Here is a 15,498-nt window from a genome sequence, read left to right on the forward strand (position 1 = left end):
TATACCAGTGCTACCAGTGTTACTATTGTTATCAGCTATACCAGTGCTACCAGTGTTACTATTGTTATCAGCTATACTAGTGTTACTATTTTTATCAGCTATACCAGTGCTACCAGTGTTACTTTTGTTATCAGCTATACCAGTGTTACCAGTGTTACTATTGTTATCAGCTATACCAGTGCTACCAGTGTTACTATTGTTATCAGCTATATCAGTGCACCAGTGTTACTATTGTTATCAACAATACCAGTGCTACCAGTGTTAATATTGTTATCAGCTATACCAATGTTACTATTGTTATCAGCTATACCAGTGCTACCAGTGTTACTATTTTTATCAGCTATACCAGTGCTGCCAGTGTTACTTTTGTTATCAGCTATACCAGTGCACCAGTGTTACTATTGTTATCAGCTATACCAGTGCTACCAGTGTTACTATTGTTATCAGCTATACCAGTGCTACCAGTGTTAATATTGTTATCAGCTATACCAATGTTACTATTGTTATCAGCTATACCAGTGCTACCAGTGTTACTATTGTTATCAGCTATACCAGTGCTACCAGTGTTACTATTGTTATCAGCTATACTAGTGTTACTATTTTTATCAGCTATACCAGTGCTACCAGTGTTACTTTTGTTATCAGCTATACCAGTGTTACCAGTGTTACTATTGTTATCAGCTATACCAGTGCTACCAGTGTTACTATTGTTATCAGCTATACCAGTGCACCAGTGTTACTATTGTTATCAGCAATACCAGTGCTACCAGTGTTAATATTGTTATCAGCTATACCAATGTTACTATTGTTATCAGCTATACCAGTGCTACCAGTGTTACTATTTTTATCAGCTATACCAGTGCTGCCAGTGTTACTTTTGTTATCAGCTATACCAGTGCACCAGTGTTACTATTGTTATCAGCTATACCAGTGCTACCAGTGTTACTATTGTTATCAGCTATACCAGTGCTACCAGTGTTAATATTGCTATCAGCTATACCAATGTTACTATTGTTATCAGCTATACCAGTGCTACCAGTGTTACTATTGTTATCAGCTATACCAGTGCTACCAGTGTTACTATTGTTATCAGCTATACTAGTGTTACTATTTTTATCAGCTATACCAGTGCTACCAGTGTTACTTTTGTTATCAGCTATACCAGTGCTACCAGTGTTACTATTGTTATCAGCTATACCAGTGCTACCAGTGTTACTATTGTTATCAGCTATACCAGTGCTACCAGTGTTACTATTGTGATCAACTATACCAGTGCTACCAGTGTTACTATTGTGATCAGCTATACCAGTGTTACTATTGTTATCAGCTATACCAGTGCTACTGTTCTTATCAGTGCTACCAGTATTATCAGTCCTACCAGTGTTACCAATGTTTTCAGCCATATCAGTGTTACTATTGTTATCAGCTATACCAGTGCTACCAGTGTTACTATTGTTATCAGCTATACCAGTGCTACCAGTGTTACTATTGTTATCAGCTATACCAGTGTTACCAGTGTTACTATTGTTATCAGCTATACCAGTGCTACCAGTGTTAATATTGTTATCAGCTATACCTATGTTACTATTGTTATCAGCTATACCAGTGCTACCAGTGTTACTATTGTTATCAGCTATACCAGTGCTACCAGTGTTACTATTGTTATCAGCTGTACCAGTGCTACCAATGTTACTATTGTTATCAGCTATACCAGTGCTACCAGTGTTACTATTGTTATCAGCTATACCAGTGCTACCAGTGTTACTATTGTTATCAGCTATACCAGTGTTACCAGTGTTACTATTGTTATCAGCTATACCAGTGCTACCAGTGTTAATATTGTTATCAGCTATACCAGTGTTACTATTGTTATCAGCTATACCAGTGCTACCGGTGTTACTATTGTTATCAGCTATACCAGTGCTACCAGTGTTACTATTGTTATCAGCTATACCAGTGCTACCAGTGTTACTATTGTGATCAGCTATACCAGTGCTACCAGTGTTACTATTGTGATCAGCTGTACCAGTGCTACCAGTGTTACTATTGTGATCAGTTACACCAGTGCTACTGTTCTTATTAGTGCTACCAGTATTATCAGTCCTACCAGTGTTACCAATGTTTTCAGCCATATCAGTGTTACTATTGTTATCAGCTATACCAGTGTTACTATTGTTATCAGCTATACCAGTGCTACCAGTGTTACTATTGTTATCAGCTATACTAGTGTTACTATTTTTATCAGCTATACCAGTGCTACCAGTGTTACTTTTGTTATCAGCTATACCAGTGCTACCAGTGTTACTATTGTTATCAGCTATACCAGTGCTACCAGTGTTAATATTGTTATCAGCTATACCAGTGCTACCAGTGTTACTATTGTGATCAACTATACCAGTGCTACCAGTGTTACTATTGTGATCAGCTATACCAGTGTTACTATTGTTATCAGCTATACCAGTGCTACTGTTCTTATCAGTGCTACCAGTATTATCAGTCCTACCAGTGTTACCAATGTTTTCAGCCATATCAGTGTTACTATTGTTATCAGCTATACCAGTGCTACCAGTGTTACTATTGTTATCAGCTATACCAGTGCTACCAGTGTTACTATTGTTATCAGCTATACCAGTGTTACCAGTGTTACTATTGTTATCAGCTATACCAGTGCTACCAGTGTTAATATTGTTATCAGCTATACCTATGTTACTATTGTTATCAGCTATACCAGTGCTACCAGTGTTACTATTGTTATCAACTATACCAGTGCTACCAGTGTTACTATTGTTATCAGCTGTACCAGTGCTACCAATGTTACTATTGTTATCAGCTATACCAGTGCTACCAGTGTTACTATTGTTATCAGCTATACCAGTGCTACCAGTGTTACTATTGTTATCAGCTATACCAGTGTTACCAGTGTTACTATTGTTATCAGCTATACCAGTGCTACCAGTGTTAATATTGTTATCAGCTATACCAGTGTTACTATTGTTATCAGCTATACCAGTGCTACCGGTGTTACTATTGTTATCAGCTATACCAGTGCTACCAGTGTTACTATTGTTATCAGCTATACCAGTGCTACCAGTGTTACTATTGTGATCAGCTATACCAGTGCTACCAGTGTTACTATTGTGATCAGCTGTACCAGTGCTACCAGTGTTACTATTGTGATCAGTTACACCAGTGCTACTGTTCTTATCAGTGCTACCAGTATTATCAGTCCTACCAGTGTTACCAATGTTTTCAGCCATATCAGTGTTACTATTGTTATCAGCTATACCAGTGTTACTATTGTTATCAGCTATACCAGTGCTACCAGTGTTCCTATTGTTATCCTTCCTTACCAGCTTTTTCAGCCCTACTAAAGTGATCCTGCACTTATGTTGGAAGATTATTGTAAGCTCTTAAGATCACTTGCTTGACGATAATCTCTGAGTATAAACAGGCTTCCCGACTTGTTCATTGTGTGAAATAATCTTTTGTGCAGCGCAAAAGATCGTTATTCTCAGCGGTTCATCGTCCTGTGTAATCAGGACTCGCACTGCCGAGAACAATGGCAGCTTACGTGCATCGAGCGATCTGCGACAGATTGTTCTGTGTGCATCATCTACCACGGTCTCTATGAGTAATCCGGCTATTGTACGACCGCTGATCAATAAATGTTTACCGATCAGCAGTTGGTTAGTGCCGCCTGTCGGCCCATGGTTACCGACCATTACCAGTGCTACCAGGATCACAGGACCTGAAGAAGGTCGGACCTGATAGACTTCTCTATTTTCAACCTTTGTAAATAAATGTAGCATTAAATCTTTCCTGTTTCCTCATACAAAGTATCTTCCATAGTCCCGACTTGTCGTTATGAGGGTCATCCGGGGCAGGTCTCTCCTCCTCGGGGGGGGGTCCAGACCCGTCTGTACCGGATTCGGTTGATTCTCTCGGATCAGGTCTTTGGCATCAGATGTGAGAGGTTTCCTTGTACATGACCCTGGTCACTGATGTCCTCCTACCATTAGAGCATCGAGAGCGCAGGAGGCTAATTTGGATCTCATTATCTGCCCTCTCCTCCTCCTCCGCAGCTCGTAAAAGTCGATTTGATTACATGACAATAAACCATGGAGAAATTACATTTGGAGGCTCACACTGAGACGCAGAATTAAAAGCTCGTAAATTTCTGGAAAATATGAGGCTTTGACAATCTTTTATGTTTCTTAATGTTATTTTTTATCCTTCAGTTAATGGAAGGATAAACTATGAGGTGAAGTCCCCATCGTTAATAACCGGGACAACAAAATATCCAGAACTTTTTACAGACCTTATTAAAGGGAAAAGTCTATAAATGGAGTTATTCATCATGACAGATCCTTTGTGATGTCCTATAATGTGACGCTGCACTCTTCCCATCTCTACGGTAGAGGCCACAAAGTGCGGTGTCCTCCTGAGATGAGGGTAGGGGTGAGAGATGAGGGCAGGGGTGAGGCAGCATTGAAGTGCGGTGTCCTCCTGAGATGAGGGCAGGGGTGAGGCAGCATTGAAGTGCGGTGTCCTCCTGAGATGAGGGCAGGGGTGAGGCAGCATTGAAGTGCGGTGTCCTCCTGAGATGAGGGCAGGGGTGAGGCAGCATTGAAGTGCGGTGTCCTCCTGAGATGAGGGCAGGGGTGAGGCAGCATTGAAGTGCGGTGTCCTCCTGAGATGAGGGCAGGGGTGAAGCAGCATTGAAGTGTGGTGTCCTCCTGAGATGAGGGCAGGGGTGAGGCAGCATTGAAGTGTGGTGTCCTCCTGAGATGAGGGCAGGGGTGAAGCAGCATTGAAGTGTGGTGTCCTCCTGAGATGAGGGCAGGGGTGAGGCAGCATTGAAGAGCGGTGTCCTCCTGAGATGAGGGCAGGGGTGAGGCAGCATTGAAGTGCGGTGTCCTCCTGAGATGAGGGCAGGGGTGAGGCAGCATTGAAGTGCGGTGTCCTCCTGAGATGAGGGCAGGGGTGAAGCAGCATTGAAGTGTGGTGTCCTCCTGAGATGAGGGCAGGGGTGAGGCAGCATTGAAGTGCGGTGTCCTCCTGAGATGAGGGCAGGGGTGAGGCAGCATTGAAGTGCGGTGTCCTCCTGGGATGAGGGCAGGGGTGAGGCAGCATTGAAGTGCGGTGTCCTCCTGAGATGAGGGCAGGGGTGAGGCAGCATTGAAGTGCGGTGTCCTCCTGAGATGAGGGCAGGGGTGAAGCAGCATTGAAGTGCGGTGTCCTCCTGAGATGAGGGCAGGGGTGAGGCAGCATTGAAGTGCGGTGTCCTCCTGAGATGAGGGCAGGGGTGAGGCAGCATTGAAGTGCGGTGTCCTCCTGAGATGAGGGCAGGGGTGAGGCAGCATTGAAGTGCGGTGTCCTCCTGAGATGAGGGCAGGGGTGAGGCAGCATTGAAGTGCGGTGTCCTCCTGAGATGAGGGCAGGGGTGAGACAGCATTGAAGTGCGGTGTCCTCCTGAGATGAGGGCAGAGGTGAAGCAGCATTGAAGTGCGATGTCCTCCTGAGACGAGGGCAGGGGTGAGGCAGCATTGAAGTGCGGTGTCCTCCTGAGATGAGGGCAGGGGTGAGGCAGCATTGAAGTGCGATGTCCTCCTGAGATGAGGGCAGGGGTGAGGCAGCATTGAAGTGCGGTGTCCTCCTGAGATGAGGGCAGGGGTGAAGCAGCATTGAAGTGCGATGTCCTCCTGAGATGAGGGCAGGGGTGAGGCAGCATTGAAGTGCGGTGTCCTCCTGAGATGAGGGCAGGGGTGAGGCAGCATTGAAGTGCGATGTCCTCCTGAGATGAGGGCAGGGGTGAGGCAGCATTGAAGTGCGGTGTCCTCCTGAGATGAGGGCAGGGGTGAGGCAGCATTGAAGTGCGGTGTCCTCCTGAGATGAGGGCAGGGGTGAGGCAGCATTGAAGTGCGGTGTCCTCCTGAGATGAGGGCAGGGGTGAGGCAGCATTGAAGTGCGGTGTCCTCCTGAGATGAGGGCAGGGGTGAGGCAGCATTGAAGTGCGGTGTCCTCCTGAGATGAGGGCAGGGGTGAGGCAGCATTGAAGTGCGGTGTCCTCCTGAGATGAGGGCAGGGGTGAGGCAGCATTGAAGTGCGGTGTCCTCCTGAGATGAGGGCAGGGGTGAGGCAGCATTGAAGTGCGGTGTCCTCCTGAGATGAGGGCAGGGGTGAGGCAGCATTGAAGTGCGGTGTCCTCCTGAGATGAGGGCAGGGGTGAGGCAGAATTGAAGTGCGGTGTCCTCCTGAGATGAGGGCAGGGGTGAGGCAGCATTGAAGTGCGGTGTCCTCCTGAGATGAGGGCAGGGGTGAGGCAGCATTGAAGTGCGGTGTCCTCCTGAGATGAGGGCAGGGGTGAGGCAGAATTGAAGTGCGGTGTCCTCCTGAGATGAGGGCAGGGTTGAGGCAGCATTGAAGTGCGGTGTCCTCCTGAGATGAGGGCAGGGGTGAGGCAGAATTGAAGTGCGGTGTCCTCCTGAGATGAGGGCAGGGTTGAGGCAGCATTGAAGTGCGGTGTCCTCCTGAGATGAGGGCAGGGGTGAGGCAGCATTGAAGTGCGGTGTCCTCCTGAGATGAGGGCAGGGGTGAGGCAGCATTGAAGTGCGATGTCCTCCTGAGATGAGGGCAGGGGTGAGGCAGCATTGAAGTGCGGTGTCCTCCTGAGATGAGGGCAGGGGTGAGGCAGCATTGAAGTGCGGTGTCCTCCTGAGATGAGGGCAGGGGTGAGGCAGCATTGAAGTGCGGTGTCCTCCTGAGATGAGGGCAGGGGTGAAGCAGCATTGAAGTGCGGTGTCCTCCTGAGATGAGGGCAGGGGTGAGGCAGCATTGAAGTGCGGTGTCCTCCTGAGATGAGGGCAGGGGTGAGGCAGCATTGAAGTGCGGTGTCCTCCTGAGATGAGGGCAGGGGTGAGGCAGCATTGAAGTGCGGTGTCCTCCTGAGATGAGGGCAGGGGTGAGGCAGCATTGAAGTGCGATGTCCTCCTGAGATGAGGGCAGGGGTGAGGCAGCATTGAAGTGCGGTGTCCTCCTGAGATGAGGGCAGGGGTGAGGCAGCATTGAAGTGCGATGTCCTCCTGAGATGAGGGCAGGGGGGAGGCAGCATTGAAGTACTGTGGCTCAGAGGTCGTTGTCCCTTATGTACATCTCTGATCTACGACATATTCCGGTTACTACATAGTCAAGGAGCCGTCTACTGTCTACTCCCAGAATCACATTTGTACTTTAGGAAAGTCACAAGATCCAGTGTTTCAAGATCTAGGGTCAGAACAGATGCAGGGCTCCTAAAATCAAGGGTTCCTGTGTTTCAGGGTCACAAGATACAGTATAGGGCTAAGTAATCCAGGAGTACAAGATTCAGTAGATTAGTAATCATAAGATCAAGGGTTACGAAATTCAGGGTCCTGAGATGCAGAGTTAAAAGATTCATGGTGCAAGGATCCAGGGTCAGAAGATCGAGAGTCCGCGACATCACAAGATATGGGGTCTCACGTGGTAGATCCCATCAAAGCAGCCGTTCTGGAGCGTCTCCACCAATCTGATGATTTTTTTAATCTGTCTCTCTGATTTGTGGTGTTATGGCTTCTCCAATTCTTCCTACTCTTCTCTTTTGCAGATGGCTTTTGTCAGTCTGAATGGGATGGAATCGTCTGCTGGCCCGAAGGGAAACCAGGCAGCATGGTGTCCGTCCAGTGTCCGGAGTACATCTATGATTTCAACCATAAAGGTAAAATATGAGACAACCACTGGTCTCTCCATGTAGGAGTCACAGGCTTGGGATGTAGCTCCGGTATGAGAATGACCTTGGGATATTCTCACTCTCATGGATAACATCTGGTCTATTATGCTGTGGTTTCTCAATGACCTGGTTCTTCTCCACCTCACTTGAAGATCAAAACTGATGGATAAGAGTTGTGGTGAATACAGAAGTTCCCCATTATTCTAGTGATATATATTATGGCTATAATTCATGTTGTGAGTGGAGATGTGATACTAGTGTGAAGCTCTGCCAGTCGCTATCCCCTATACCGGACCTCTCGCCCCATCAGTACAGAAGGTGGTCCCGATCAGCGGCTCCAGGTATTACTCTACTTCCATCAGTCAGGATGACATGACAAGGACTAGACTGCTATCAGGATCAGGGAGCCCCCTGCTCAGTGTATCGGGGGTCTAGACATCTATCACTGTAGATGCATGCATTATACTTCCCATATACAAACCTCTCATGTAATACCTGAATAGTATTGGCCGGCGGCCGGTTGGCCATATTCCCTGTACTTGTGTAACAGACTCTGTCCTGTACACATGGATTCATTAGGATTATTGTTACTTTGTTTCTACCTTAGAAGTAAACAATGTAACAACATCAGTGATGAATCTGTCACTCAGTGGAGCCCATTCCCGAGCCTGGCGCCCCCTGTGCCTTTCACCAGGATAGCAGCGCCACCTGAAGCCATGGAGTGTTTCTAGTGCCCCCTGCAGGAGCCGTCCAGAGCGTTTGCCGAGTGAGATTCATATCAGAGTTGTTAGGACAAACGGTGAGAAGAATCTTATGGGGAATCGACAGCCGACATCCTAAGCCGATCCTCAGGTTTCTGCCCCAGAAATACATTTTGAGTTCATTCATTTTATTCGGCATGTGGCTCCCAACATGGAGTCTGTAAGTGACGTCCTGTGGAGCCACGGCTGGCGCCGCTGATCGTTTGGACCTTCTATGATCATAGGGACATGAAGTAAAGATCTACAGCCCATCTGGTGACTGGCAGAGCTTCACCCCAGAGTCACCTCTCCGCTCATTATACCAGTTATATAATACTATAATAAAGGTTACATTTTTATTCCTGTATTTGTCCGCCGCCTGACCCTGACCTCTACGGCCCCTTCTCCTCTGACGTTTGGTTCAGTGTATCCGGTGATCCCAGCGAGGGTTATGTACAATATAGAGAGAAAGCAAATTCTGTAAAATGGTGCAAATGATAGAAGCGTGTAAGTGAGTGAGTGTGTATAGTGTGTGTATAGTGTGTGTGATGTGTGTAATATATGTAATGTGTGTGTAATGTGTGTATTGTGTGTATTGTCTTTAATATGTGTAGTGTATGTAACGTGTGTATAGTTTTTATGTAAGGTTTATTGTACATGTAGTGTATGTAATATGTTTGTGTAATGTGTGCAGTGTATTAATGTGTGTAACTTGTATAATGTGTGTAATATGTGTAGTGTATGTATTGTGTATTGTGTGTATAATGTGTGTACAAGAGAATCTATCACTCAGATAGACACATGGGAAAATATCAATATCACATAGAGATGCAAAGTGTCGATACAAGTGCAAGTTCTTTTCCTAAATACAAAATCTGACTGTTCCCATAGCAGCCGGCTTATTACTGCCTGTAATGTCACATATAACGCCCATAGTGCTTGCCGTGTGGCCCCCATATTCCCTGCTGCTTGGGGTGTTGCCCACACAGCCTTCCTCATACTAATGGCCGCAGTCTCCGGGTCACAGTAATCCAAACTACAAGCCTCATAATAATGCTAATTGTCACAACCTAATAGTAAAGCCCATAGTACCGGACATTCAAGATGATCACTGGATACATGGGAGATGGGGCCACGGAGGAGAGGTGGATGGAGGCCACAGAGCAGAGGTGGATGGAGGCCACGGAGGAGAGGTGGATGGAGGCCACAGAGCAGAGGTGGATGGGGGCCACAGAGAAGAGGTGGATGGAGGCCACAGAGCAGAGGTGGATGGGGGCCACAGAGGAGAGGTGGATGGAGGCCACAGAGCAGAGGTGGATGGGGGCCACAGAGCAGAGGTGGATGGAGGCCACAGATCAGAGGTGGATGGAGGCCACAGAGCAGAGGTGGATGGAGGCCACAGAGCAGAGGTGGATGGAGGTCACAGAGCAGAGGTGGATGGGGGCCACAGAGCAGAGGTGGATGGAGGTCACAGAGCAGAGATGGATGGAGGCCACAGAGCAGAGGTGGATGGAGGCCACAGAGCAGAGGTGGATGGGGGCCACGGAGGAGAGGTGGATGGGGCCACAGAGGAGAGGTGGATGGAGGCCACAGAGCAGAGGTGGATGGGGGCCACAGAGGAGAGGTGGATGGAGGCCACAGAGCAGAGGTGGATGGGGGCCACAGAGCAGAGGTGGATGGAGGCCACAGATCAGAGGTGGATGGAGGCCACAGAGCAGAGGTGGATGGAGGCCACAGAGCAGAGGTGGATGGAGGCCACAGATCAGAGGTGGATGGAGGCCACATGGCAGAGGTGGATGGAGGTCACAGAGCAGAGGTGGATGGAGGCCACAGAGCAGAGGTGGATGGGGGCCACAGAGCAGAGGTGGATGGAGGCCACAGAGCAGAGGTGGATGGGGGCCACAGAGGAGAGGTGGATGGAGGCCACAGAGCAGAGGTGGATGGAGGCCACAGAGAAGAGGTGGATGGAGGCCACGGAGGAGAGGTGGATGGAGGCCACGGAGCAGAGGTGGATGGGGCCACAGAGGAGAGGTGGATGGAGGCCACAGAGCAGAGGTGGATGGAGGCCACGGAGGAGAGGTGGATGGAGGCCACGGAGCAGAGGTGGATGGGGCCACAGAGGAGAGGTGGATGGAGGCCACAGAGCAGAGGTGGATAGGGGCCACAGAGGAGAGGTGGATGGAGGCCACAGAGCAGAGGTGGATGGGGGCCACAGAGCAGAGGTGGATGGAGGCCACAGATCAGAGGTGGATGGAGGCCACAGAGCAGAGGTGGATGGAGGCCACAGAGCAGAGGTGGATGGAGGCCACATGGCAGAGGTGGATGGAGGTCACAGAGCAGAGGTGGATGGAGGCCACAGAGCAGAGGTGGATGGGGGCCAAAGAGCAGAGGTGGATGGAGGTCACAGAGCAGAGGTGGATGGGGGCCACAGAGCAGAGGTGGATGGAGGTCACAGAGCAGAGATGGATGGAGGCCACAGAGCAGAGGTGGATGGGGCCACAGAGGAGAGGAGGATGGGGGCCACAGAGCAGAGGTGGATGGGGGCCACAGAGCAGAGGTGGATGGAGGCCACAGAGCAGAGATGGATGAAGGCTACAGAGCAGAGGGGGATGGAGGCCACAGAGCAGAGGGGGATGGAGGCCACAGAGCAGAGATGGATGGTGGCCACAGAGCAGAGGGGGATGGAGGCCACAGAGCAGAGGTGGATGGGGGCCAAAGAGCAGAGGTGGATGGGGGCCACAGATCAGAGGTGGATGGAGGCCACAGAGCAGAGATGGATGGAGGCCACAGAGCAGAGGGGGATGGAGGCCACAGAGCAGAGGTGGATGGAGGCCACAGAGCAGAGGTGGATGGGAGCCACAGAGCAGAGGTGGATGGGAGCCACAGAGCAGAGGTGGATGGGAGCCACAGAGCAGAGGTGGATGGGAGCCACAGAGCAGAGGTGAATGGAGGTCATAAAGCAGAGGTGGATGGAGGCCACAGAGCAGAGGTGGATGGAGGCCACAGAGCAGAGGTGGATGGAGGTCACAGAGCAGAGGTGGATGGAGGCGACAGAGCAGAGGTGGATGGAGGCCACAGAGCAGAGGTGGATGGAGGCCACAGAGCAGAGGTGGATGGGAGCCACAGAGCAGAGGTGGATGGAGGTCACAGAGCAGAGGTGGATGGGAGCCACAGAGGAGAGGTGGATGGAGGCCACAGAGCAGAGGTGGATGGAGGCCACAGAGCAGAGGTGGATGGAGGCCACAGATCAGAGGTGGATGGAGGCCACATGGCAGAGGTGGATGGAGGTCACAGAGCAGAGGTGGATGGAGGCCACAGAGCAGAGGTGGATGGGGGCCACAGAGCAGAGGTGGATGGAGGCCACAGAGCAGAGGTGGATGGGGGCCACAGAGGAGAGGTGGATGGAGGCCACAGAGCAGAGGTGGATGGAGGCCACAGAGAAGAGGTGGATGGAGGCCACGGAGGAGAGGTGGATGGAGGCCACGGAGCAGAGGTGGATGGGGCCACAGAGGAGAGGTGGATGGAGGCCACAGAGCAGAGGTGGATGGAGGCCACGGAGGAGAGGTGGATGGAGGCCACGGAGCAGAGGTGGATGGGGCCACAGAGGAGAGGTGGATGGAGGCCACAGAGCAGAGGTGGATGGGGGCCACAGAGGAGAGGTGGATGGAGGCCACAGATCAGAGGTGGATGGAGGCCACAGAGCAGAGGTGGATGGAGGCCACAGAGCAGAGGTGGATGGAGGCCACATGGCAGAGGTGGATGGAGGTCACAGAGCAGAGGTGGATGGAGGCCACAGAGCAGAGGTGGATGGGGGCCAAAGAGCAGAGGTGGATGGAGGTCACAGAGCAGAGGTGGATGGGGGCCACAGAGCAGAGGTGGATGGAGGTCACAGAGCAGAGATGGATGGAGGCCACAGAGCAGAGGTGGATGGGGCCACAGAGGAGAGGTGGATGGGGGTCACAGAGCAGAGGTGGATGGGGGCCACAGAGCAGAGGTGGATGGAGGCCACAGAGCAGAGATGGATGAAGGCTACAGAGCAGAGGGGGATGGAGGCCACAGAGCAGAGGGGGATGGAGGCCACAGAGCAGAGATGGATGGTGGCCACAGAGCAGAGGGGGATGGAGGCCACAGAGCAGAGGTGGATGGGGGCCAAAGAGCAGAGGTGGATGGGGGCCACAGATCAGAGGTGGATGGAGGCCACAGAGCAGAGATGGATGGAGGCCACAGAGCAGAGGGGGATGGAGGCCACAGAGCAGAGGTGGATGGAGGCCACAGAGCAGAGGTGGATGGGAGCCACAGAGCAGAGGTGGATGGGAGCCACAGAGCAGAGGTGGATGGGAGCCACAGAGCAGAGGTGAATGGAGGTCATAAAGCAGAGGTGGATGGAGGCCACAGAGCAGAGGTGGATGGAGGCCACAGAGCAGAGGTGGATGGAGGCCACAGAGCAGAGGTGGATGGAGGTCACAGAGCAGAGGTGGATGGGAGCTACAGAGGAGAGGTGGATGGGAGCCACAGAGCAGAGATGAATGGAGGTCACAAAGCAGAGGTGGATGGAGGCCAGAGAGCAGAGATGGATGGAGGCCACAGAGCAGAGGTGGATGGGGCCCACAGAGCAGAGGTGAATGGAGGTCGCAAAGCAGAGGTGGATGGAGGCCACAGAGCAGAGGTGGATGGAGGCCACAGAGCAGAGGTGGATGGTGGCCACAGAGCAGAGGTGGATGGAGGCCACAGAGCAGAGGTGGATGGGAGCCACAGAGCAGAGGTGGATGGGAGCCACAGAGCAGAGGTGGATGGAGGCCACAGAGCAGAGGTGGATGGAGGCGACAGAGCAGAGGTGGATGGAGGCCACAGAGCAGAGGTGGATGGAGGCCACAGAGCAGAGGTGGATGGGAGCCACAGAGCAGAGGTGGATGGAGGTCACAGAGCAGAGGTGGATGGGAGCCACAGAGGAGAGGTGGATGGAGGCCACAGAGCAGAGGTGGATGGAGGTCACAGAGCAGAGGTGGATGGAGGCCACAGATCAGAGGTGGATGGAGGCCACATGGCAGAGGTGGATGGAGGTCACAGAGCAGAGGTGGATGGAGGCCACAGAGCAGAGGTGGATGGGGGCCACAGAGCAGAGGTGGATGGAGGCCACAGAGCAGAGGTGGATGGGGGCCACAGAGGAGAAGTGGATGGAGGCCACAGAGCAGAGGTGGATGGAGGCCACAGAGAAGAGGTGGATGGAGGCCACGGAGGAGAGGTGGATGGAGGCCACGGAGCAGAGGTGGATGGGGCCACAGAGGAGAGGTGGATGGATGCCACAGAGCAGAGGTGGATGGAGGCCACATAGCAGAGGTGGATGGAGGCCACAGAGCAGAGGTGAATGGAGGTCACAAAGCAGAGGTGGATGGAGGCCACAGAGCAGAGGTGGATGGAGGCCACAGAGAAGAGGTGGATGGTGGCCACAGAGCAGAGGTGGATGGAGGTCACAGAGCAGAGGTGGATGGAGGTCACAGAGCAGAGGTGGATGGAGGCCGCAGAGGTGGATGGAGGCCACAGAGCAGAGGTGGATGGTGGCCACAGAGCAGAGGTGGATGGAGGTCACATAGCAGAGGTGTATGGGGCCCACAGAGCAGAGGTGAATGGAGTTCACAGAGCAGAGGTGGATGGAGGCCACAGAGCAGAGGTGGATGGAGGCCACGGAGGAGAGGTGGATGGTGGCCACAGAGCAGAGGTGGATGGAGGTCACATAGCAGAGGTGTATGGGGCCCACAGAGCAGAGGTGAATGGAGTTCACAGAGCAGAGGTGGATGGAGGCCACAGAGCAGAGGTGGATGGAGGCCACGGAGGAGAGGTGGATGGTGGCCACAGAGCAGAGGTGGATGGAGGCCACAGAGCAGAGGTGGATGGTGGCCACAGAGCAGAGGTGGATGGAGGTCACATAGCAGAGGTGTATGGGGCCCACAGAGCAGAGGTGGATGGAGGCCACAGAGCAGAGGTGAATGGAGGTCACAAAGCAGAGGTGGATGGAGGCCACAGAGCAGAGGTGGATGGAGGCCACAGAGCAGAGGTGGATGGAGGCCACAGAGCAGAGGTGGATGGAGGCCACAGAGCAGAGATGGATGAAGGCTACAGAGCAGAGGGGGATGGAGGCCACAGAGCAGAGGGGGATGGAGGCCACAGAGCAGAGATGGATGGTGGCCACAGAGCAGAGGGGGATGGGGGCCACAGATCAGAGGTGGATGGAGGCCACAGAGCAGAGATGGATGGAGGCCACAGAGCAGAGGGGGATGGAGGCCACAGAGCAGAGGTGGATGGAGGCCACAGAGCAGAGGTGGATGGGAGCCACAGAGCAGAGGTGGATGGGAGCCACAGAGCAGAGGTGGATGGGAGCCACAGAGCAGAGGTGGATGGGAGCCACAAAGCAGAGGTGAATGGAGGTCATAAAGCAGAGGTGGATGGAGGCCACAGAGCAGAGGTGGATGGAGGCCACAGAGCAGAGGTGGATGGAGGTCACAGAGCAGAGGTGGATGGGAGCTACAGAGGAGAGGTGGATGGGAGCCACAGAGCAGAGGTGAATGGAGGTCACAAAGCAGAGGTGGATGGAGGCCAGAGAGCAGAGGTGGATGGAGGCCACAGAGCAGAGGTGGATGGGGCCCACAGAGCAGAGGTGAATGGAGGTCACAAAGCAGAGGTGGATGGAGGCCACAGAGCAGAGGTGGATGGAGGCCACAGAGCAGAGGTGGATGGTGGCCACAGAGCAGAGGTGGATGGAGGTCACAGAGCAGAGGTGGATGGAGGCCACAGAGCAGAGGTGGATGGGAGCCACAGAGCAGAGGTGGATGGAGGCCACAGAGCAGAGGTGGATGGAGGCGACAGAGCAGAGGTGGATGGAGGCCACAGAGCAGAGGTGGATGGAGGCCACAGAGCAGAGGTGGATGGGAGCCACAGAGCAGAGGTGGATGGAGGTCACAGAGCAGAGGTGGATGGGAGCCACAGAGGAGAGGTGGATGGAGGCCACAGAGCAGAGGT

At 52.2% G+C, this 15,498-nt stretch overlaps 1 protein-coding gene across 3 annotated transcripts in view; it reads left to right on the top strand.

Moving 5' to 3' along the window:
* The window catches only part of PTH1R (parathyroid hormone 1 receptor), a 489,914-nt gene that overhangs the window by 337,268 nt on the left and 137,148 nt on the right, over window positions 1-15,498 (top strand). For all 3 annotated transcript variants that reach the window (XM_073677167.1, XM_073677169.1, XM_073677168.1), the window contains exon 3: window positions 7,622-7,732. In XM_073677167.1, coding sequence (XP_073533268.1) covers window positions 7,622-7,732 — 111 coding nt within the window. The remainder of the gene's footprint in view (window positions 1-7,621; window positions 7,733-15,498) is intronic.

Source organism: Phyllobates terribilis, unplaced genomic scaffold (genome assembly GCF_046119375.1).
Source record: "Phyllobates terribilis strain yellow unplaced genomic scaffold, ASM4611937v1 Scaffold_4__5_contigs__length_816908805, whole genome shotgun sequence".
Lineage (NCBI taxonomy): Eukaryota > Metazoa > Chordata > Amphibia > Anura > Dendrobatidae > Phyllobates > Phyllobates terribilis.